Source organism: Hippopotamus amphibius, chromosome 1 (assembly GCF_030028045.1).
Source record: "Hippopotamus amphibius kiboko isolate mHipAmp2 chromosome 1, mHipAmp2.hap2, whole genome shotgun sequence".
In the NCBI taxonomy this organism is placed as follows: domain Eukaryota; kingdom Metazoa; phylum Chordata; class Mammalia; order Artiodactyla; family Hippopotamidae; genus Hippopotamus; species Hippopotamus amphibius.
Window position 1 is genome coordinate 5,747,380 of NC_080186.1, and position 24,350 is coordinate 5,771,729.

The 24,350-nt window shown below is 46.0% G+C and overlaps 1 protein-coding gene across 2 annotated transcripts; it reads right to left on the reverse strand.

Annotated features, from left to right (window-relative positions):
- Positions 1–728: 728 nt before the first annotated feature.
- Positions 729–14,517, reverse strand: ERRFI1 (ERBB receptor feedback inhibitor 1). Of its 2 annotated transcripts, none has more exons than XM_057695255.1 (4): positions 14,365–14,517; positions 4,414–4,607; positions 4,228–4,304; positions 729–3,404 (listed from the first exon to the last, which is right to left on the reverse strand). In XM_057695255.1, exons 2-4 carry the CDS (start codon positions 4,533–4,535, stop codon positions 2,197–2,199), a joined length of 1,407 nt encoding a protein of 468 aa, XP_057551238.1. In that variant the 5' UTR covers positions 4,536–4,607; positions 14,365–14,517; the 3' UTR covers positions 729–2,196. The 2 variants fall into 2 exon arrangements, with proteins under 2 accessions (XP_057551238.1, XP_057551229.1); XM_057695246.1 differs by having other exon boundaries at positions 4,228–4,325.
- Positions 14,518–24,350: the final 9,833 nt, after the last annotated feature.

A 24,350-nucleotide genomic window follows, 5' to 3' on the forward strand; every position in this document is an offset into this window, starting at 1 on the left:
TCTGCCCAACACCTCATTAGAAAGAGCTGGAGTTGCACTTTCAGCCCAGATCTTCCATTTCCGAGTCCTCACTCTTGACTCTGGAGGGAACCAAGCATAGGCAGGGGTGCAGTTAAGGTCATGGAGAGCTTTGTCATTACCTGGGGAAGCTGGGGAGTGTCAAGGGCGGGGGGCAGCAGCTGGATTTCAGCGACAAAGGGAAGAGAACCAGGTGAAGGGCCAGGCGACACCAGACAGGCGCCTCCCCCTCCCCGAAAGCATCCCAGCCTCCTCCCACCTCCCAAAGCTGTGACTCCGTGAGTTGGGGGGGCAGGCTGGGCTTCCTTTGCTGGCCTCAAGCAAGAAGCAGAGCCTCCCCAAGGGCCCAGGGCAATCTAGACACACCAGGTCCACCAGGTCCACATCAGAGCTGGCTCCTTCCTGTTACCGCCCCCTTGATGGGGACGCCCCTCCCCAGATGGAATCTGTTTCCACAGCAACAAACCAGCATCATTTCAAATGCACCTTCTTAATAGCTATAGGTAGATACAAACAGCTCATTTTCACAGTTTGTATACTACTAAAATGTAAATTGCTTAAATTATTTGTCATTTTAGGGAATGATGGTAAATTTCAAGTGTATATTAGACTGCACAAAATCTTCCCTTTGTGCTTAAAAATGGTCATGTTGTTGTATTGCTCGAGACACAAAATTTTATAAGTGTAGGCAAGAAACATTATTAACGGTGTCATAAATAAGTATTATAACTTTATTAAAATGAAAAGACAATATTCAAAATAATGCAACAAAAATGAATAAAATCCTTTGTCCAATACTGTACACAGAAATGCAGACATCAGTGCATTTTTTCTAAAGCATGTTTTAACCTTCATTTAGTTCATACTAAAATATAAGCTTTAAATAGCTCAAATAACATCACTCAGCAGTTTAAACTGTAAACAGCTTGTTTAACGTGAAGAACGTTGTAGTAAGGTACTTCTGTTACTGAGCACCATCTCCTTTGTGCGGCTCTACACAAGATAAATACAGCGAAGCCTGTGAAAATGGGAATGCGAGCTCTGTGTCTCACCAAATCCGAGCGGAGCAGCCAGCCTTGAGGGTTTCCGAGGCAGACGCTGATGCGACCTCTGCTCTTAAGACATACTGGGCTGTTGGTCAGAAGTGTTTTACTTAAAAAGCAAACAATCCCCAGGAAATACTGAAGAGGAACCAGCAACACAAGGCCAGCTTGTGTTGTATTTGTTTATTTATACAGTCTAAAAAAGGGGGAGGAGAAAAACCCAAGACAAAAAACAAAATAAAACAAAACACAAACCACAACACACGTCCCCACACAGCTCCTCTCAACCACACTGCTAAATGTTTCATTACTGCTTCATCTGATGTCCTCAGCACTGGTGAAGACTTTAGTTTGCTCTCCCACAAGCGTCCTGCATTTCCGGGGGGTGGGTGGAAGAGAGCAGGAATGGTAGGGAAAAATGACTGACTACTTCTGTTACCTTCCTTCCATTTTTCAAGATGTGAGACATGGACCGGTGAAAATACGGTACCAAATATGCGGCCATCCCTCCCCTCGACAGAACAGACAGCCAGACCTAAAGGATCTAGGTCCTGTGATGATTTAAATGAAGCAGGCTGAGTCACGGAAAGAACGAGTGGCCTGCCCTCTGTGGAAAAACTGCTTGCAAAAATAAATGAAACAAAAATAGAACAGGCCTCAGAGCCAGAAATCTTCAAACTTAGTAAGCAAAAATAGCCTTTTTTTTTCTTGGTTTTGATCTAAACAATACTGCATTCTCTTCCATTTGTTCAATTTTCAGTCTGTCAGGAGCATCCTCCAGCTTGAGTTTTTATCATTCTAAACATATATTACTCTAAGACAGTAACTACCTGGTTAACTTGCAACTAGGGTCTATGATTCTACCAAGGTGTAGATACAGGTGTACAATGTGCGCACATACACAAGTGTCCCCAGACTTTCTCCCTGCATCACATCTTTAAATCAGACTTGAGCAGACTTCTCTGACGCTAGCACGACAGCACCTCACAGCCCTCTAAACCCTTCTCTTTAAGACGGAGAGTTCGACTCTCTGACCCCTGCGATCTGCACCGTTTACCTGTGAACCGAGATGCAGAGGGAGAACTGCAGAACTGCTGGCTCCCATGGCATCTCCACTGAGCCTGGACCCCAGGGTCTAAGGAGAAACCACGTAGGAAAAATGTTTGCGCTTTGCGTGGCCTCCCAGATCCACTCTTGGTCTCGAGTCCAGCTTTTCTGGGGCCAAAACGACACTGCCGTCGGCAGGGAGGGGCTGGATGGGGGTGCTCGTGTGTGTTTCTTCTGCTTCCCTAAAAAACTTTTCATATTTGTCCAGGTAGGGTGGCCTCTCGGGGAGCAGGTAATAGTGCGTCGAGCTCACCTTCTTCCCGTTTTCAATGATAGGCAGGATACAGGGGACCTTACTGGTGGCCCCCTCACTGTGCTGTCTCTGCAGGGCTTTGCTGCTTACGTACTTGGGGTCGGGGGCAAAGCTCTGCGTGGGGGGCATGACCCCATTGAGGTAAGACGGGAGACTTTTGGGGCTCGGGGTGCGGGAGTTACTCCGGGACAAGGGCTCTCTCGGCGGGACTTTGGGGGGCCTGTCCTCGTCGCTGTAGGTGCTGGAAGTGACTTCAGCCGACCACCGTCTGTAGTCCGGCTTGGCCGGCCGGGGAGGGATGGGGACCCGAGGGGGCACCTCGGGCTTGTCGTCGTCGGAGTTGGGAGAAGCCCTGTGCACGTAGCTGGAGATCCTAATGGCCGGCTTGTTGAAGGACCCCGCGGGGCCCGAATGAGACCTCCTTAGTCTCCGGTGGGCCTGGGGCGGAGCGGGGTTGGCGCTCGGCCCCCCGGCCGCCTGGTCAGGCTCCTGGCTGAGATCTGCGGCAGAGACGGCCGGGGTGTCGAAATACGCGTAGTTGATCTGTCCGCACCCTCGGAAGCTGCGCCTGCCGGGGCCGTCGGGTCTGAGGTCGGAGAGCGCGCAGTCTTCTAGAAGGAAGTCCGTGTCTGAGCTGGTCAGAAACTCGACCTCGCAGTCCGTCTCGTCCAGGGAGAGGTCCTCGGAGATGGGCAGCGGCGGCAGGGGCCTGGAGCCGCGCTCGCAGGGAGCCACGCCGCCGGGGAAGAAGGACGGGGGCGTCTTGATGGGGGTGAGCGGGGGCGTGGAGGCGCAGACCCCGTTCACCGCCAGCTTCTTCAATCCACAGGCCACACGGTCCTCCTCCTGCTGCCCCCAGCCTTCGCTCGGGGGGATGATGAGGGGGGGCAGGCGGGACTTGGGGGAGGGGCCGTGTTCTGCAAGGTGGGGGCCATGCTCTGCAAGGTGGCTGCCGTGCAGCGGCGCGGACCTGGAAACGCGCCCTGCAAGGAACACGACAGGTTACCCTGGACCGACCGCGCTCGCCCCAGCGGCCCGCGCTCCCGCCGCCTTCCGCCCCGCCGCTCCTGGCCAAACACCCGGCCGCTGGAACACCGAGCACACCCAGACGAGCGCCGAGGGTGTAACTAGGGCCCGAGGTGGGGAACGCACCTGATCTGGTTCAAAGGACAAATTATCTCTTCTATCTGCCTTGGACAAGTGCGCGGCGCACGCCCACACGCCCCGGACAGGTTCTGTGACGCGCGCGAAATCCGCACAGGTGAGCAGCATGTCATTTACGCGGGTGCCAGGCTGGCCCAGCCGGGCTCTCATAGACGGGCCCCGGGGGACACGCGGGGGTGGGGCCTGGATGAGCCGAAGCCTCGCCCCGCCGCTCGGGACACCGCAAGCCAGCCACTCGCCCGCGAGGGGACAAGCCGCCTTGACAAAAGCCTAAGGAACGCAGTGTTCAGGTTACAAAGACTAACACACACACGCTCTTGTACGCTTTTGTCAGTATTCCTACGACTCTGCCACTTTCAGACAGGCTTCGAGGCTAGTAAGGAAGGCGAGAGCCTGCCCCTGGTTCCTGCGTTGCTATGCCTCCTGGCTGGGAGCTCGCACCTCCGCAGGGACACCTAGTGACGCAGCTGCGGCACCAGGCCGTTATCTCCAGCATCTGTCGCCACTAGGGGTCAGGCTCCTGTCGGAAACGGTGCAGGTCATTTCCTCGTTCAGAAAGCAACCCTGGAGGACAAGCTCCGGCGGGGGGCTGCCACCTTCCTCCCCAGACGCCAGGGGCGCGCCGGCTTCCAGGACACTTACCGATGGATGTTAGGTGCTCCTGCGCCGTGGAGTTCAGACTGTAGGCCATGGTTATGGGGTCGATGTGTAAAAAGCCGCTGAAAGGAGAGGATGGACATCTTGGTCACAAAGAGATAGCGATTGTGTCCCCTCCCTCACTCGGACATCGAGCACTCAGGCTCCGGTGGTCCCAGGTCCTACACTTACTTCTCAAACTCACTGCGGCCACCCCAGCAGACCTTCAGGTGCCCTAGGGCTTGGCCATCATGCAGAAACCCAGTCTTCAACGGGACTCTGATCTCCTGAGCAGCGACGCCTGCCGTGGACATTGTGCCTTATTCTGGGAGGTCTTCAAACGCGTGAAGCCCAGGGATGCGCGGTCAACCAGTGACTTCCATTCCCTAGAGGGATACAGAGGAGGTGAGAGAGTAGAGGGGCACCCCGAAAGGCGCAGAACTCACCACGGTGAGAGAATTTCGGGGACTGTGGAGTAGAAACATTCCGTGACAGACATCCACTCAATTCTGACGACTTTACACCTAGTTCTTACTTATCATGAGGGTGCTTAAACGCAGAATTAATCACAAGGGTACTTAAACACAAACATTAAAAATCCTTTTTTATTTTGGGGGGGAAGCGGAGGTAAATACTAATCCAAGATGTGAGAGGTTTTCAGCCAATGAGACAAGTCTGTCACCAGCCGAGGCAGGCATCCTCCCAAGGGGCTGACAGCTGCACAGCAGAACTGCCTCACCTGCTGAAGCACACACACCTCTTTCCAGCCTCCTGCTAAACCCACCTTCCAGTGTGTGGCTGCGCTGAGGTGGAGCTTGTCTCCACCGCCCACCCCCAAAGCTAAAAAAGTAACTTCAGAAATTACTGTGTTCGCACCTGCAGCACTAATATTCGCTAAGACCCAAGGCTTTGATGATGCAAGAGAGTCTACACTTGGCCCCTGATGGCCCCACAAGCCCAGCGTCTATTTGGATTCTGTATTTCGGGATGGGCCCCGGGAAGATGAATTCTCCAGTTATTACTTGTGCAAGAATAAAGAAATCGTTACACACGAAGATACTCATTTCCATTCTCCTGTAAAAATCAAGTTCTGCAGGATAACTGGCTACGGCTGAGGCCTGGACAGCGTCCTCCTCCCTTTTAAAGGCAAACTAAGAGTGCATTCTCCACATTCTCCCCTGTGAAGTGCCTAGTAATTTACGTCCTGCCTAGCTGCAAGGCATGGATTACAGAGGCAAAGTCAGTACAATTTTTGTGAATCCAGCAGTTCCTCAACTTCAGACCCCTCCACCCCCTCGTCAGATGCCATGTTTCTGGAGCCCCCGGTCCCCATCACCTCTCTCTAATATTCCATACTCATTACCAGCATCGATGTTTGCCCTGACTCCACATATTCATTGTTTGCTTAGGGTAAGTTGGGGACGTCACTTGTCAACTCTCTGTGTCACGCTGACCCCTGGTGCGCTGTGTACATACACTTCATAACGCTTTCTCATCCTCTCGGCAAGTACTTTGGCACAAACCAAGAGCCGGGTGCTGTGCTGAGGAGTGCAGGTGACAGAAAGATGAGCGAGACGGGTGCTGGGGCAGGGGGAGGGGGCACGCGGCTCAGAGTTTTGTTCTGGGGACAAACCTGTCACCCCCTCCAAGACTGTGAGCTCAGGAAAGAGGCTCTGTCCCCATCGTTAGTCACCACCACCCTGACATCAGCAGGTGCTCAGTATTTCGTGAACGCTCCCCGACTGGATGTTTGTACGACCTAGCATTGTCACTATCAACTGAATGTATACAATATGTAAGGCCCAGGGCTTTTGTTTGTTTGTTTTAAAGCTAAGGGTCTAAAAAAACACCCTGCAAGTATTTTTCTTTTTTTTTTTCACATAAAAAGGAATGCAGACAGTAATGCTGCAGTGACAAAGGAGGATGGGGCCCAATAACTGCCTCTCAGCTTTTTACTCTCCCAAAGTCAGCTGTCCTAATATACTAGGCAAAGATTTAAACAGGTTTAAAATATTATAATAGTCAAGCATTATCTTTCTTTCATCGGTCTCTGAAGACATGTGATTAAGAAGGGGGGAAAAAGCCCATCATTTCAAAAATTTAAGTTATTGGGAGGTCTTGTTTGCTGTTGTTTTTGAGGGTTGGTTTTTGAGATTAGGAACAAAGCAAATGTGTTTTTACCTCCCCTAAATCCAGTTTAAGCTCTTAAGAAAAATTTAAAATACAATCTTTAGAAAAAAATTGCTAGGCACTGCCTCTCTGTCCCTGCCTGGTGGTTTAGGGTGCTTTTTCTAAGCAATCTACAAGCACTGGCAGGATGACAGGGAGAGTATCTGTGGCGATAGAAAAATGAAAGGCCAGAGAGGAAGAAGAATATGGTATTTAAGTGGTTTGAAAGCACACGTTTGAAGATCGCCCATCCAGATTACAGGAAAGTGCTGCGGGGGATGGTGCAGGCCCAGCCCCCACCTGTCTGCAGGCCAACAAGAACGACCAGTAATTACTGTGTGTCAGCCTCCTAATGCCATCTAAATCTTCGCTTTCAACAGAGTGATTGTGTAACCATCGCCTCTGCTGAAATGGCCTCGGAATTCTGGACTTCCATTTCCATGGTCTCTTAACATTATGTATACGTTCTAGAAAAAGTTATTTTCCGGTCATTGTTTCCATCACCTACTTGTTAGCTTTCTTAAGAAAAAGAAAAAAAATTTTTTTAAGTATAAAAAGAATTGTGTTCACTGAGGCAGCTTGCTTGTGACCACAATAGTGTCTTTGTGCATTCATCGAAGGTGACCTGCCTCTACATTTCAATGGGGAATTGTGAATGGGCCGTGTTATGAAACTGTCCAAACTTCCCACTGGCTCGCATGGGGAGCTCCCAGGGTGGTGTCACTGTGTGCTCTCTTCTTCTGGAAAATAACTCCCAACTGTAGACTCAGAACAGGGGAACCTGTAGGGGGTCTGGAAGCAAACCTTTAAAGCATGTTCCTCAGGTTGTAAACTCAACCACCTGGAATTCTTTTATGCTTCTCTCAAAACTCTGGAAGTATTCAATATATATACTCCTTTGTTTAAAAAAAAAATCAGTTTGGTCAGCCTCAAGCTAAAAAGAAATACAGCACTCAAGTGAAATTTAATGGATGCTGCCATGTTTTGAATTTTGTACCCTCATAACTGTAAAACTAGCTCTGCCTTACGATTCATTAGGAAAACAGCTACAAAAAGATACCTACATGGGAGAACCAGGATCTACAAGTCCAAGATGGCTTTGTGTGATGAAACACAAAAATCAAGAAGGTAACGTACATCCAGGCAGCCTGGTATAGACCAGGGTCTCAATAACCTTGGGCAAAGTAACTTTTCTAAAATACATGAATCTTTAGCCTTTTAGTGTCAAAAATGCCATTAAATACCAATCCCAGATATGAACTACATTTTCCTGTTAACACCACTTGATTCTTTTTCTTTAATTCAAGGGAAAAAAAACCCCACCTCAAAAACCGTTTATTTCTTGAGACTGTCCCTTCATTTTCTCTCCTTATAACCCCAGCCCCACCTTGAGTTCTGATCCCCATCTAGGCTTCAACTCTACATCGACAGCTCCCCGAATCCCGAATCCTGAGTCCAGCCCAGGCTCAAGCCTCCGCTTTGCATTTCCTATTGTCTGGTGATTACCTTTCCACTTGGATGGTCCCCTGGCATCTCCAATTCTACTAACCAAACTCCGCCTGTCACTTACTGCACACCCCCTCCCCCTTCCCAAACCAGTTCACGGTATGAAGGGATCACGCATCTCAGAAAGGCACCATTTTCAACTTGAGTTACAGTAGATGTACATTCAATCACCAAGGGTCACAGCTTATTTCTATGCTGTTTCTGAAATCTACCTTCTATCCGCCCCAATCCACCCCGCACACCAGCTCGCTGTTCCTGATCTACAGCCCAGGAGAAGATCTCCCACTGCTCAAAGCTCTTCAAATGGCTTCTCAATGAAAGCTGCTGGGTCTGGCACTGAAGGCCTCTGCAACAACGCCCCAATCTACCTTGTTCAAGCTCTCGCTTCTCCTTTCCCCAAATCGCTGTCAGAAATCAATTTACCCTTCAGGGCCAGCTCTCAGACCACCCTCTCTATGAACCCGCTCCCTTGGGAGAAGCCACAGCGAAGCATCTCTAGGGCTTGGGTTATTCTGTGCTGTACCCGGGTCCCCTCCCATCAGCCTCATTTTCTAGGACAGGACTTTTTCCCCCTCTCTGGCCCCAACAGATCCTGGCCTCATTCATTTCTAACACATACTTAGTAAGTGGATTTTGAAAAAACATTGGTCTCATTTTTTAAAAAGTACTTACATGAAAGATTCATGTCATTTATAATATAAACTAGTGAAGAAGGGGAAAAGCACAGGTTTAAAAGGGATAAACTTAACACTTGCTGACATTGACCAATGATAACGGAAGAAGTCTAGGACATTGTAGCCGGCAAGGAATTTTCACTAAATTCATCTCCAAAACCCAAAGGGGACAGTTTGAGGCTGGGTAAAAAATTAGAAGCTTAAATGGTTAACAATGTAACTTTCCAAACTGGCACCTGTTACTAAATGTTTACTATTCTAGAAACAATGAATTTCACCTTCTAGTCTCTTCGGGATTATAATGCACCTCCTGTGTTTTTGCTGCTAAATTTAAGGTCATTTTCCTTAAAAAAAAGGCGGGGGGGGGGGGGGGGGGGAGGGGGGGTTGGGTTACACCCAAAAGCACATTGCACATTCTTTATTAAACAGGTGAAGTCACATGCCTTTTGCTTGAGGATAGCCTCTTTGAAACAGTTCTTTAAAAAACCAGGCTACCTTAAGACAGTAACCCAGATATGCTTACCTGGCCACAGATCTCATTAATAAATCTCAGGAGCAATCCACGAGAGGGGGAGGGGCACATTTTTGTCATACAACTCATCCAGTTCTGCCCAGTGCTTCCTTATTTAAAAGTGTGATGTAATTTCCTTCTTTCAGTCAGGTTTAAGAACCTGATTTCTGTTTATTCAGGGTAATAAATGGTCTTCTCAGCTGCATTTAACAATGACCTGCCTAGCTACTTCCATGTCCAGGGAGATATAAGGTAACTGTATTTAGAGCCAAAATTCGTGAAAAGAAACTGCCTTAAAACCACGACAAGTACCATGATTTCAGATCCTCCCCAAATAAACCAGCTCTCCTTTCACTTTGAAAATGTCTAAAATAATCACCTTTGGGAAAATGAAAAAGAGAAAAAAACCAAACCCAACCTCACTATTTTTACTGTGATTAGTGTCTACACCACTAGTGGTCAAGTGATCTGCACTGAACATTCACTTTAGCTGTTTTACGGGATTTTAATTTTTATTAATAATATGAGAAAACTTACGGATTTGATAGTCACCTAACATATTCAGTGTTTACGAGCGCTACAGTGTTGTGTGGCCTGAGCTGATTCACTGAAAGCAGAAGATTCTTCAAAAAAATCACAGGCCCCAATTCAGGGTTTTTCTCCAGTTTCATTCTAACAGGCGAGACCTGGGGGGAGGGAGAGAGGCGGCAAGGTGGGAGGGTGCCCTTCTCCCTGCCCAGCTCCCGTGGAAGCATCCACAGCCCTCGAGCCAAACGCCTGGATGACTTAAAAGTGTGTTACGTGAAGTCAGTAACATGTCACTAACCTCAGTGGTTTCAGTGAAGATCCGCATGTGGCCCAGTGTGGTGAGGTTGGGCGATCTGCCCTCCTACAGCCCAACGCCTGGCACATAATGGCCCATTTGTAGGTGGTAAAAATGGAGGCAACCAGGAAAATATTTTATCTTCACACTGCCACAAAGCTAGGTGACCTAAGTTCTGGAATGATTCACAATATTTTCTAGCTAAGTGTTTTAAGAAACAGCAAGCCAACAGAAAACCTATTCCTTCACCTGCCACGGTGCCCGACAGCCTCTGGACTCCCTCGGCCTCCTTCCTACATGGCTGCGGTGACACAGCAGGAACGGGTTCACTTGTCCTTTGTCCTCTTCCCGCAGAGCACTAGCATCAGCAGAACACACAGACACACCGGGTGGAAAAGCATTATTCCTTCGAGACACACACGGTAGATTTGATTGTAAAAGATCTGTGATTTCTATTCAGATCATAACAACAAGGAGCACAGCAGCCTGATGATGGGAGCGAGGCTTTCAAACTGCAGATTCACTTAACGAGTGTTCAGGTCACCACTGGGTGGCTTGAGAGTGTCACACTCAACAGAAACCCAGTAAGAATACCAACTAGTTCACCGGACGCTTACCTGACAGGCATTGTTGTAAGTGCTCTGTAAGTATTAACTAATTTAATCCTCTTCACAGCCCTGGGAGCTGGGCGCCTGTTACTACCCTCATTTACAGACGAGGAGCTGGAGGCCAGAGCTGAGCAGCTTGCGGCCCGGACTTGAGCCAGGCTCTCCAAGCTCTCGATGAAACCGGGGGAAGATGTGACCCACTGCGGTGCTCAGGTTTTCAGGGTGGCTCACACACACCGTCCCGGGGCTTCGCTGCCTGGTAACAGTTTTTCCTGGGCAACGTTTAGCCTAATCAAAGTTCCTATTTTTCTTCAATTCCCTCAAATTCTTCTGTAAAAGTTACTACTTGCAGGTCTGTCCTATGCATCCTGTAAAAAGGGTGGGTTAAGATATCAGTCCGATACTGGGACCACTTCAGACAGTTCTTTGAAACCCTCAACCTTCAGTGACACACGTATGCCCCACCATCATATAACCTGTTACAACAGGGTATTTGATATAATGCAGGTCTGTCTTAATTCGTAAAAAGGGGTCACTACATATACTAAGGGTATCCCCCTTTTAATCCACTCCCCACATGGATCCCCAGAGGGTGTCATAATCAGGCTCTGTTGTAAAATCTGGAATTTAATAACACAATGTCTTGTGTTTGGAAAGTGCTCCACAAACGACAAAACACTTTCTACCACGTTACCTCACTTGATCCCACAACTTCCCTGTAAGAAGAGGCAGGGATTATAATCTCCATTTAGCAGAGGAGGAAATGAAGCGAGGTGAAGCATCCTCCTGTCGGCAAAGGGCCACTGCGACTTTTCAGCCCTGCAATCCACCATGTTCCCCACTGCACGGCCGCCTCTCCTTTCTAGAGTGTCTTCATTTAGGCAACAGCCGCATTTCTCCCCCTGACGTTCTTGGTTACAGATGGGGAAACTGACACAAAGGACAGGACCAAGCGCTGCTGAGAAGGCTGCACTCAGCTCCCATGTTTGGCTCACAGGTTCTTAGAGGGCAGGGCTTCCTTATTTTCACAAATAGTTATCAGATGCTTATTGTGGACTAGATACGACGCTGGGCGAAAGGGACGTGGTGCTGCCTGAGGAAGGCTCAGTCTAGTGAGGAGAGCGGTAAGAGGTAAGCACACTATTTCAGATTGTAGCCCCTTCCAAGGGAAGGAGCGGGGAACAGGAAGAGGACGAGGAGGCAGGAGAACCTATTCACACAGGTGGTGAGGGAAGGCTTCTCTCAGGGGACTTTTAAAATTCGATTCTAAAGAATGAAAAAAAGGCAGCCGGTGAGAAGAGTCAGGAGAAGAGCATTCCACGCAGAAGGGAAAAGTATTTTCCAAAACTAATCTGTAACCCATCGAGTTTCATATTCTGGGGGTCTTTAACAAGAGCTTTCGGGCAGTGTCTTCTCATCCTGACCTTCCTACTGTTTCCTCTGTTAAACTGTAATCTTTTGTTGAATCACGGCACTTTGGAGTTGAAAAGGGCTAGTTCAGGTAGCCAGAGCCCCATATTTTAAAAAATATACTCAATGGCCTTTTGATAATACTGCCCAATTTTATGGCATAAGGACTTGGATTCAAGTATCAACAATAACTCCAAATTGCAGAATCCCTTTTTTCTGTTCCAAAATCTGAATCTCACATTAATTTCCCCCACCTTAAAACAGATTTCTGTATTAAGCTAGTAACATACGTTCAGAACTCTGAAACTCACCAATTTTATCTATCTTTACAAAGCGACAGTGACATCCTGTGCAAATAATGCCAATGCCAGAATGACACAATTGGATTCCTAGTGAGTTATCCATCAGCTTTTCTAACACATGGCCAAACACCAGCAAAGATGCTACAGGAATCCTGATGATAAGGTACCCATTCAAATGTACTTAGATTAAGCGCAGAGTTGTTCCTCTGGTAGAGGGAGCCTGTGACATGCCAATTCTTGGAATTACCCCTGGCACCACCTCTCCCCTCCTCTGCTCACCTTTCGAAAGCAACCTGATGGTATGCAGACATTCAGGTCAGTTTGAAGTATGTTAGATTGCACCTGTAATTTAGGTGACTTGCTTTTAAAAGCTACCATTACTATTAGCAGAAAGGAAGTATTACCTGGTTCAACTTCTGAGGAGCACCAGTTAAAGAGTTATTTTCACACAAAAACTCAAGTCTACAGTATAATTAAATCTCACAGAAGGAGCGACCAGCATCTACTACTGTGAACTGAAAGTAGGAAACCCAGTGTATCATGACAGTGGTTTTCCCTGCCTGTCAAAAATATGAATAATTCAGACATTTCATAACAGCCATTAGAAAAAAAAAAAAAAAGAACCAACCAGATTTGCTTTCTGAACTTTATCAGTGACTGGTCCAATCCTGCTGAGCTTTAAAATGTAAAATATGCTTTCCTGCAATTATTTATCAATCATCAGCTATGTGCAAAGCTGCATAAGACAGTAGCTGTGCAAGCTAGGGTTCCTGCCCTTAAAGAGTTTACAATCTAACATCTGTCCGGTTGTAAATTGTCAGTCCCAGACCTCTCCCACCTAGCAGTGTCCACAAGAATACACAGCTGAAAAGGAAACCTCTATGCGAAGTGAAGACAATGACAAACAGTGTCTGAACTCCATGCTAAAACCAATATGTACTTCTCTTCAAATTTGCTAATACCCGGAGAAGAGCCTGACTGATAACATACTGCTAACCAATCATAGCCTGTTAACAAGGAACCGACTTCCTCTATTTTGGTCTTAGCAAAATTTAGTCATTTCCTAAAATGGGTACCAAAATGCTTTTGTTTAAGAAAAACTTCACCTACAACTATATAACCAGTAAAGTTAAAAGAAAAAAGAAAAGAAATGCAGTTAAAAAAAAAAAGAAGGCAAGACCAGATATGGTGAATGTAGATGCTTCTGTCTCCAGAACAAACGTATCCCCACTGCATTCTTAACAGATTTATAAAAGCTTGAAACTTTGCAGAACACTTGTTCTCCGGAAGGGGGAAAAAAAGCATTTTAACCTCACCTTTCTTCACCCCTGACAGTTGCCTAGAAACCAGTCCTGCCCTACCTGTGTTGCAGGTGTACCTAAAGTCACCAACACATCTCTTTTAAAGCTACAGTCTCTATTCTGACTGCACTTGGAGTTATGACTAACAATCTATTCATATTTCTTTTTTTTATCAGGTAAGGAGACTGGTTTCTTTCGAGCAATGACGAAATCCTAATAGAGACTTCGCAAGCACCAACACAGGACCAGTCTTGGTAAAGGAGTCATCTAATTTGTACGAGACTGTGATATACATATAAATCCCCGCACAGCCACACACGGGAAACTGCCAATAAGCGTTCAGGTTTCGAACACAGAATTCTGCAGTTCCTTCCCTTTCGAGGCAGCATTTAGGACGTTCGCGGCAAAGAATCACGTCCCTGGGGGGACGAGGAGGAGAAGGAGGACGAGGAGGAGGAGGACGAGGGCACCGGGCTGCTCGGATGAACCAGGAGCACCGGCTGGGGATGAGCGTCGTCGCCGAGACTGGGCAGGGGGACCGCGGGCCAGAAGCGGCGCCGACCCCGGCCCCCGCCGCTCCCAGGACCGGGCCCGCGGGCGCGCGGTGCCGACCCGGCTGGCGCGGCCCCCGGGGGCAGCGGGAAAGAGCCCGAGGCCGCCGCCCGCCCGTGGGCGCGGGACCCCGGCTCGCCCCGGGCCGGCCCCTCCCTCCGCCCCGGGAGACACCGCGGCGGGCGACCCTCTGCGCGCTCCGGCGACCCGCCCCGCGTCGGGAGCCGCCCGGAGCCCCGAGGGGCGCGGCGCCGCCCTCCCCGCCCCCTGGCCCGCAGGCCCCTTACCCCAGCGAAGCCGCGGCGGCCCCACGGCGCCCTCCCGCGCATGTCCGTCCCGGCTGTCCCAGCGCCGCGGGCTCAGGGGCCCGGACACCGCGCAGGCGCCTCGCCGCTCGCCGGCCTCCCGCTCCCGCTCCCGCTCCCGCTCGCGCTCCCCGCTCGCACTCGGCCGCCGTCGCCGCGGCCGCCGCCGCCTCACTTTATAGCGAGGGGGGCGGGGCCGTGACGTCGCGGCTCGCCGACCCACCTCCCCCGCGCAGCCAATCCCGGGCGCGAGCCGCTTAAAGGGGCGATGTCGCGGCCGCGGCGCTGGCGTGGGGCCCACCGGCGTCGCGCGGCCCAGCGGGGAATCCGTCTTTGTCTCCCGAGGGACGGGCTTCTGGGCCGCCGCGGCCTGGGCGCCTGCCCTCTGCCGGATCCGGGTGGCAGCTGCCCAGCCGCAGGAACCCCCCTACGCTGAACCTTCCTGTGGCGTGTGCGGGCGGGCGGCCGGGCCTCGGCCGGGGTTCCTGCCCGACCTAGCGGCGGCGCCGCGCCTCGGCTCGCGCGGGTGTCCACCGCCTCCAGCCCCGGGGAGGGTTCCGTCTTCCTCTGTCCGCGGGCCGGCCCCGCGGGGGCGGGGGGAGGCGAGCGGAGCCTCTGCGGGGCCGGCCTCGGGGGCGGGGCGGCGGGGGCGCGTCTGCAGGTCCCGCGCTCACCACGAGGCCCCCGGGCCGCGGCGGAGGGCGACAGCGCGGCACAGGGTGGGACACCGAGGCACAGCGCAGGACGAGGAAGGACAGACGGGGGCATCGGAGGACAGTGCGGGACTCTGAGGGACAGCGTGGGGGCAGCGAGGTCACACTGGGGAGGACCCTTCCCGGGAGGGTGTCCGGCCGCCTCTCCTCTGACCACATGTTTGCCGACGGAGGCCGGGCCCTGGGGGCAGCTGACCCGGATAGGGCCGCCCACGGGCTTCCAGAAGGAGCCCCCCACCCCTGCGTCCGCCGTGTTTACTTAATAGACCCACGCAGACCTCAGCATCTCTTGGCATCAGGGCAGCCACGGATGCCCAAGGACAAAACACCAGCCACCCGGCGGGAGGAGGCTTCTCGGGGCGCCGGTGATGCAACTTAGGCTTATAGTTTAACCGTAAAATAAATAATACAAATGATAGCCAACCAAGAGTAACTAAAGTAAGAAAAAAAGCAAACAGACAGAAACCCTCCAGTTTTAACTAGAACAAATCCCCTGAATGGTACTCTCCAATTGAATAGAGGCCAGAGACCTTCTGCTGACCTCTTTGGTCTCCGCAGAGGCCCTTCTTGCATTTCAGCAGTAATGCCCAATAGTTAGACATTTAGCACTACCCTAAGTGGGGTAGTTTAACATACGGAGTGAGATTCGGACCTCATTATCAGGTTAACTATTGCCTTTACACCCATGAAATGATTTGCCTTCTCTCCCCTATTATTTACTCACATTCTTTTCAATTCAGTTCAAACGCCTAATTTTGAATTCAAGCCCTTAACCCCACCCCCCCAAAATCTCTCTTTTATTTGCAAGATAAACAAATATTTGGCAGCGAGAACTCTGCCCCTCCTTCTGATGTGCTCCTTCTGCGCTATCGGGGTTCTCAGGTCATCCTCATACCTGTGCTACTTCCCCAAAATTCAGTGATTCCACCTTTCTGTTAACTTTTCTTACTTAGTGCCGTTTAGGTAGTATTATTCTCGGATGATGAAAATTAGTCACAACTAATTGCTGATTTTCTTATCAAATTAACTAGGCTTTTTATTCACAATCTATCCAGGTTCCCCCCCCCCCCCCATTTTGATTTCATTTATGTTTACAGCTTTCCCATACGCTGTTATCGGTGTAAGAAAAGGAACAGCCTGAGAACTTGCCAGAGAACATCTTTTCAGACCCCACAGGCCAGCATTTACTGAATGGGGACCTAGCCGAGCTCAAGTTTCATCCAAAAGGAACCCTGGCTGCGCTATAGCAGGTAGCCACAATACAGCTGTAATTTGTGCTTTGGCCTTATTGGTGTGCTTTTACATTCTCCTAGTCATTAAACAGTGATAATCACCAGAGCAACCATCAAACACACCCCTTCTTTAGAGAAAGCAGATCAACAGGATACTCAGTACAGGGTTGGGAGCCGTATGATGGGCTAATGTTTTGGTAAGTTATCAAAAAAAAAAATCACAAAATCATGAGTTATTCTTGATGAATCCTATTTTTTCTTCTGATCTATTTAAAAACTTGCAAAATAAACATCTTAAAATATTTTTTAATCAAAATATAGCTGATTCCAATGCTGTGTTAGTTTCAGGTGTACAGCAAAGTGATTCAGTTATGCATGTATATGAGTATATATATTCTTTTTTTACATTCTTCCATTATAGATTATTACAAGATATTGAGTATACTTCCCTGTGCTATATTGTAGGTCCTTGTTGGTTATTTTATATATAGTAGTGTGTATATTTTAATCCCAAACTCCTAATATATTCCTCCCCCCCCAAAATAAAAATCTTGATTTATTCATTTTGGGGGGAAAACCAGTTATAGCTGAGAGCTTACTGAATTTTGCTTGCAATGATACTCATACAGTATGGCTTTCTCAGTTGAGGATGAATTACGTGAGAAGACTTAACCCCACAAATCTTTTATCTAACATTCTATTAATAATATTTTATAATAACACTGATATGCCAATAATATTGTGGAGTATCTGGGGAGGAGTTTAAAAGGAAAATGCTAAGCAACTTGAAATTAGCATTTTGTGTTTATCAAGTGATTGTTCTGTGACTTGTAACGGATTAGAACACTAGTCTAGAGGTTTAGGGAAACCATACCCTCTTTGTACTGAATCTAGCATGTTTTAAAATATCTCCAGTAAGGAAGAAATTTAAAGTCAGACAATTTTTTTTTTTACATCTCTCCCAAACCATCTAACTTTGAGTCCACCTCCCAAGGAATTTATATTATCTGATTGTTACTTAATATAAAAAAACCTAAACGTAACATCTAGAATGTTAGACTTACATCACATTGACCCAGATGGTCACTTTGCACTTACCCTTCTTTCGAAGTAAGGAGAGGCTGTCCTTAGAGTGAGAACCGGGGGAGGTTCTGGCTCAGAAACCTTAGGATCACAGTCTCTACTTTCCTAAGGACATCGTTCCTTTCTGTCCTCTCCCAGTAGCCCCGCAAATCATGTGTAAGCATGCATATGCTGGACGGGGTGTCTGTGGTGGGGCGGCTTATGACCTTTCCACATTCCTATTTGGAAATTATGCGAATCCTGTAGAAGAGGGTCACAATTTGGTGTTCACTCATCTTAATTACAGATGTTTTTGTGTTTTGACTGTGTTTATAGCGACATGTTCTAAAGTGAGACACTTTTTGCATTACTCTCTTAGTCCTAGAGCCTTTTCTATTCACAGTCTATGTAGTTATGCACTTTTTTTTAAAACCAGTTTATAGATGTGTGCAATTAAAAAAACGCATGACAATAAAAGAATTGCATTTCATATAGGTCATTTGTTTAGTTGTCACTTTATGTTTTGGAAACACCTGGGCGCACGCGCGCACACACACACACACAAACATATATTTACACAGTATTTCCAATAAACTCTGTGGATCATTTTAAACACTCCCACTGATATGAGCTGAGATTCACCCACAGGGATTGCCTCATCAAATCGAAGTCTCCATGGAGCTTTCAAATTTAGCAGCCACTTGAAAAGTTGCACAGAAAAAAGATTTCTTTACAACCTCCATTTTCTCCAGGGATATTAATTAAGGCTGTTACACCCCCTTCTTAGCTTTTCCCCTAAAAAAAGGGGGGGAGGGAAAAAGGAAAAAAAAAAAAAGAAAAAGAAATACATGCAGTATACTCAGCCCAGGAAAAGACTGAAGAGGCTGGTTTTAATTATCCATCTACTGGTTTAAGTGTTAGGGCCAGGGCTTACCTGCTTTTGCTTAGTGTAAGTTTCAGAGAGCTATTTGTATCATTTGCTTTTAATTCAGCCACTTTCTCATTTACTTTATGCTCCCTTGACAAACATTTGCTGTTATTGGCAGTTAATATATTCCTAGTTTTATCCCACGTCTAGAACTTGTAACCTTTAGAAATTTTTTGGTGTCCTATAGATACGTTAACTTAATATATAGATGCTTACAAGACAATTTTTTTCAAATTTCTGTAAAACACTAATCTCATTTTCATCTTCAGATTTTAGCGACGTTTTCTTCCAAGTAAATGCTGTATTTCCCATTAGCTGGCCAGTAGGGTGTGCTCTAGCCCCTTGCCAAATTAATTAATTAATTAATTAAAAATATTAATGTCAACTCTTCATTAAGAGATTTCAGAAATATAGTTCACACCTTCATTGCCACCGACACAGATGAGATATGTTTATCTGGACCCAAGCGAATAGTTCAGCAAACACAACATGTATGGAAAGTTACATTATATTAAAGCAAGAAAAACTTTGAGATGTTTACTTCTTTGGATTTTGTTCTAAAATAACTTGGTCTGATTTTACCAAATTGGCCCCTTGGTAGACAGATATTTTCTTTTCTTCCAGATAAAAGGAAAACAAGGAAAGTGGTGTCAGGATAAAGAGCTTAGGGTCTGCAGTTGGAGGGTTTGGGTTTGAATCCCGCCTCTATCACGAGCTGTGGACTCAGGCGCCCTACTAACCTCTCAACACCTGTGGGATGGGGATAACAGTGCTTCCTACTCCATAGAGTTACTGGACAGATGAAGGAGATTATGCCTGGCCCCCAGCAGGGGTCAATAAATGTTAGCTGTTTTTTAAATCAATATTGTTATTCTCATTGTTAGTGTTGTTATATATTCTTTTTTTTTTTTTTTTTTTTGACCAAGCAGCATGGCTTACGGGATCTTAGTTCCCTGACCCGGGATCGAACCCAGGCCCACAGCAGTGAAAGTATGGAGTCCTAGAGTTTTGGAACACCTTTCATTGCACAATTCCAAAATTCTCTATCGCTTATTAGTATACATGGTTTAATGTATCCACGAAGTTGTTTTGTTAAATTCCGGGAGCATAAATGATTCATAAGATAAAATGTCTTACTTTATTTGCAGTGTTTCCACCTAAGAGTCTATAAAACCTTAAACCAAAGAAAGGGATCTGTCATACTGAAATTTCAGGCATTAGCCTTTCCTGGGGAGCTAAGCTACAGGCTGGGAGAATCTTCCTAGCATCTCTGAAGGGAAGGTAACAACTGGTCATAAGTCTAGGAACATTTACTTGTAAGCCCACACTCATTGACACCCATAGGCATGTTTCCTTTAAAAAAAAAATATGTTTGGTTTGTCCAGAAACTTCAAGTCCCTACAGAACTTTTAAATATGAACAGCTTTACCATTTTCTCTGGAATGCAAAGGCAGTGGGATATACCCAGTGACTAGATATTGTAAGAACTGAATGAATGCCAACACTTCTTGGTATTTCTTCACCTTTTTTCTTAATTGAAGTATAGTTGATTTACAATATTGTGTTAGTTTCTGGTGTACAGCAAAGTGATTCAGATATATATATATATATATATATTCTTTTCTTTTCTTTTCCATTATGGTTTATTATAGGTTGTTGAATATAGTTTCCTGTGCTATGTACAATAGGACTTTGTTTTTATTCATTCTATATATAATAGTTTGCATCTGCTAGTCCCAAACTCCCCATCCAACCCTCCCTAGCCCTCCTTTTGGTATTTCTAATTTTATTCATTCATCCATTTATTCGTTCATCCATCAATAAATGTTTATGGAACTCCTATGTGCCAGGCCGTACTAGGTACCCATCAGTAAGCAAGAGAGACACAGTCCCTCCCCTCAGAGAACTTTCAGTTCTGGGGGTTGTAGACTAGCACCCAGGACATTGTAAGGTGATGGGGCTGGCAGGGTGCTAAGGGAATAATACGAGAGGCACCACCCAGACCTGGGGGAGTCAGGAGAGCCTTTTCAGACCACGTGAGGTCTCTACTGAGAGCTGAAGGATGCTTCAGCAGTGGGAAGATGAAGGGAGAAGAACAAGGCAAACAGAAAATGTTCAGAATGTTGACATTTGAGGTCAAGTTCACTCTCAATGACAAGAAGATAAGAGATGAGGTTGTAGAGGTTAAGTAGAGGCCAGATTTTACTTGACTGTATACGTCATCTCACGTGAAAAAGTTCAGACTTGGTGCTAAAAGTGGTGGGTGGGGGGATGGCTGTTGATCAGGTTTAAAGTAACAGTGAAATGTTTAAATTTGCGTGTTAGAGATGTCACTCTTATTGCCATAGGCATTATGTGACCAAAAGAGTTATGATTTGAGGCTGAGGGCACTAGGTTATCTTCTTAGTTCTGAGTTGTCACTTTCGGCTAGGACGTCACTTCTTCTAACACTGGGACGTGGAGACCTGGGCCGATGCTTGTCAGTAATTATGAAGCAGATGGGAAACAAGAAGAGGGACAGAAAGAGACAAATGCACAGATTTTTGGTTGGCTCCTTGGTTTTCAGCCACTTGGGGTGATAGGAATGGCATTTGTGGCCAGCAGCCTTATTTGGGGAAATATGGGGGTTCACGGTGTTTTACAATAAATCCCTTGGTGCCTACGACACTGCAAAAGTTACAGATTTCTAGTGGAGAGACCGCTAAGACTCAGGGCTTTAGGTTCAATGACCCTTTTATAAGAGAGCGTATGAATTTGAAATCTGTTATAAAGGTTACATGAGGGATTTCCCTGGTGGTGCAGTGGTTAAGAATCCGCCTGCCAATGCAGGGGACAGGGGTTTGAGCCCTGGTCCGGGAAAATCCCACATGCTGAGGAGCAACTAAGCCCGTGTGCCACAACTACTGAAGCCTGAGCGCGTAGAGCCCGTGCTCCACAACAAGAGAAGCCACCACAATGAGAAGCCCGCACACATAAGGAAGAGTGGCCCCTGCTTGCCAAACTAGAGAAAGCCCTCACGCAGCAATGAAGACCCAACACAGCCAAAAGTTAATTTTTTTTTTATAAAAGAAGAAAGCAGGGAGTGTATGATCTACAAAATAGACACAAAACAATTAAAAAAAAAGGTTAGGTGAATGTTGGTTGATACTTCAGTTACATTTGCCACCATCATTTCATCTGAGTTGTTTCTGATCTGTTCCTTAGTCAAGTTCAGACTGTGCAATAAAGTCATCTTTTTTCCAGATTATATTTTTCTTAAAATAATGACTGTGAATCACTGATACCTTAAAGATGGCAGGGTTTGTTGTTGTTTTTTAATAAAAAAGGCATATTTGACTGTGAAATTAAGACAAGTGACCATTCCTTTGCTCTGCTTCTTATGTTGTAAAACACATGGGATTATATCATTAACTTCAGGGTGTTGTCATTAATGAAGGCTGTTTGGGGAAAATTGTGACCAAAACTTCCTTTTCACTGATTTGGAAATATACTAAACTCTACTCGCTAATAATTCATCCTATCATGATGCATCCATCGGCAAGCACTTCCAGACATTAGGGTTATCATCACATTCATTCAATAAATATTTACTGAGTATCTACTATATTCTTCTGATGGTTTCTATTTTTTCAAAGTAAAATTCAGCAAATATCCTCTTATTTGGAGCTTTCTGATTGTTTCTGTTTTAAAATTTCTTTACTACTTTATGAGCATTTACTCCATTTCATTAATTAAAGTATGTGATCTTAAACACTCTTATTTACAGGCAGACCTCAGAGATGTTGCAGGTTCAGTTCCAGACCAGTGCAATAAAGTGCCTATCCCAATAAAACAAGTCATGTGATTTTTTGGTTTCCTAGTACATATAAAAGTATGTCTATATTATACTGTAGTCTATTGTGTGCAATAGCATTATGTCTATAAAAATGTACATAGCTTAATTAAAAATACTTTCTTGTGACAAATACCATATGATATCACTTATATGTGGAATCTAATATATGACACAAATAAACTTATCTGCAGAACAGACTCAGAGACAGAGAGAATAGACTTGTGGTTGCCAAGGGGGAGGTAGGTGGGGGAGGGATGGAGTGGGAGTTTGGGGTTAGCTGATGCAGTCTATTGTATACAGAATGGATAAACAGCAAGGCTCTACTACATAGCGCAGGGAACTGTATTCAGTATCTTGCGAAACACCATGATGGAAAAGAATATGAAAAAGAATATATGTATATGTATAACTGCATCCTTTTACTGTACAGTAGAAATTATAAATCAATTATATTTCAGTAAAATAAATTAAAACATACTTTCTTGCTAAAAAATGCTAACCATCCTCAGGGCCTTCAGTGAGTTGTAATCTTTTTGTGATAGTAACATCAAAGATTGCTAATCACAGATCACCATAGCAAATATAATAATAAAGAAAATGTTTGAAATATTGTGAGAATTACCAAAACGTGACCCAGAGACTTGAAGTGAGAAAATGCTGTTGGAAAAGCTGCACTGATAGGCTTGCTTGATGCGGGGCTGCCACAAGTCTTCGCTTGGCATGAAACACAGTATCTGCGAAGGGCAATAACATGGAGAGTGATAAAACAAGGTCTGCCCACATTTTATATCTCCTCTTGGTCATAGGTCTAAGCTTAAATTATAGGAAGGAAGATTTGGGCGAGTGCAAATAGCCTAACTCTTATAAAAATGCAAAAGAAGCCTCTTTGGAGCAAGGCTATAGATTCTCCCTCCCTAAAAATCTTTGAGAATCCAACTGACTCTTTGAACTGGTATTTTCACTAGTACTCTAAACTTAGGAGATAATCATAAATAGAGTAAGCTTTATGCTCAAAGATGTTCAATGCAGTGTTTTTCACAATAGTGAAAAACCGGCCTGTTAGGACGATTGGCTCAGTAAAGTATGGAATATCCACTCATCTATTAAAATGATGCTTATGAAGGCTTTGTAATTAGAAATAATAATAACTACCAATAGCTAACACCGTCATACCGTTTACCACGAATTAGACACTGTCTTAGGGCTTTACATATATTAATTTAACTTTCACAACAACCCTATAAGGTACATGCTATTCCTATACCCAGTTTATGACTGAGATTAAGTAATATGCCCAAGGTGGCACAGCTACTAACTGGATTCAAACCTAGGCAGTTAATTTACTTTTAACCACCCCAAATTCTTCCCTTCTCATGTTTAGTGAAAAAAAAGTGGAATACAAGATCAAATATGGAATAGCTATCCTCATGCTATCACTTAGAATTTTTTATTTGCTAGTGGAAGAAAACCCATCTCAAATTTGATTAAAAAGGAAAAAAAAAGGGAATTCAGTGGTTCAGTCTAATGGAAAAGTCTAAGGATGTGTAGTTACATGCACAGCGGTATTCAGGTGCTCAAATGATGTCACCCTGATTAGGACTTTGGTTTGTCCTCTTCTGTACCGACTTCATCTTGAAGTTCCTCAGTGGCATGGTGGCTGCCAGCATCAGCCCATTAAAAAAACAAACAAACACAAACAAAAAAAAACCCCAAATAGCTCATTTAATGGTTTGAACAAAAACCCTGAGCCATATACTCACTAGTTCAAACTGAAGGCCAGGGAATGCAATGTTCTGAATGTCCACACCCAAATAAGAGCCCACCTTTGGAGCCACGGGCAGAATCAGCACCATCCAAAGCACGTCAACTGAGAGTAGAGGGGATGGTAGTTTCTTACAGTAAAATTAAAGAGTGGACTAGGAGAAAAGAGAAGTGGATCTTGTTAGTACACATCACGTAGCACAAAATCGAATATGGAAGCAGCAGTCTCACATCAATGAGAATTTTCCTATCTATAAGTTAAGCATGTAACATGACCTTACAAATATCTTCATGTTTTCTGTCCTTTGACCTTGATGACACTACACTGTCACACCTGTTTGATGCCGCTCCTCGGTTGCCTATTCTTCTCTTCCTTGGATGCTTAGCTGTAGGCATCCTCTGAAGCTGTCTTTACTTGTTTATAATTTAGCCATCTC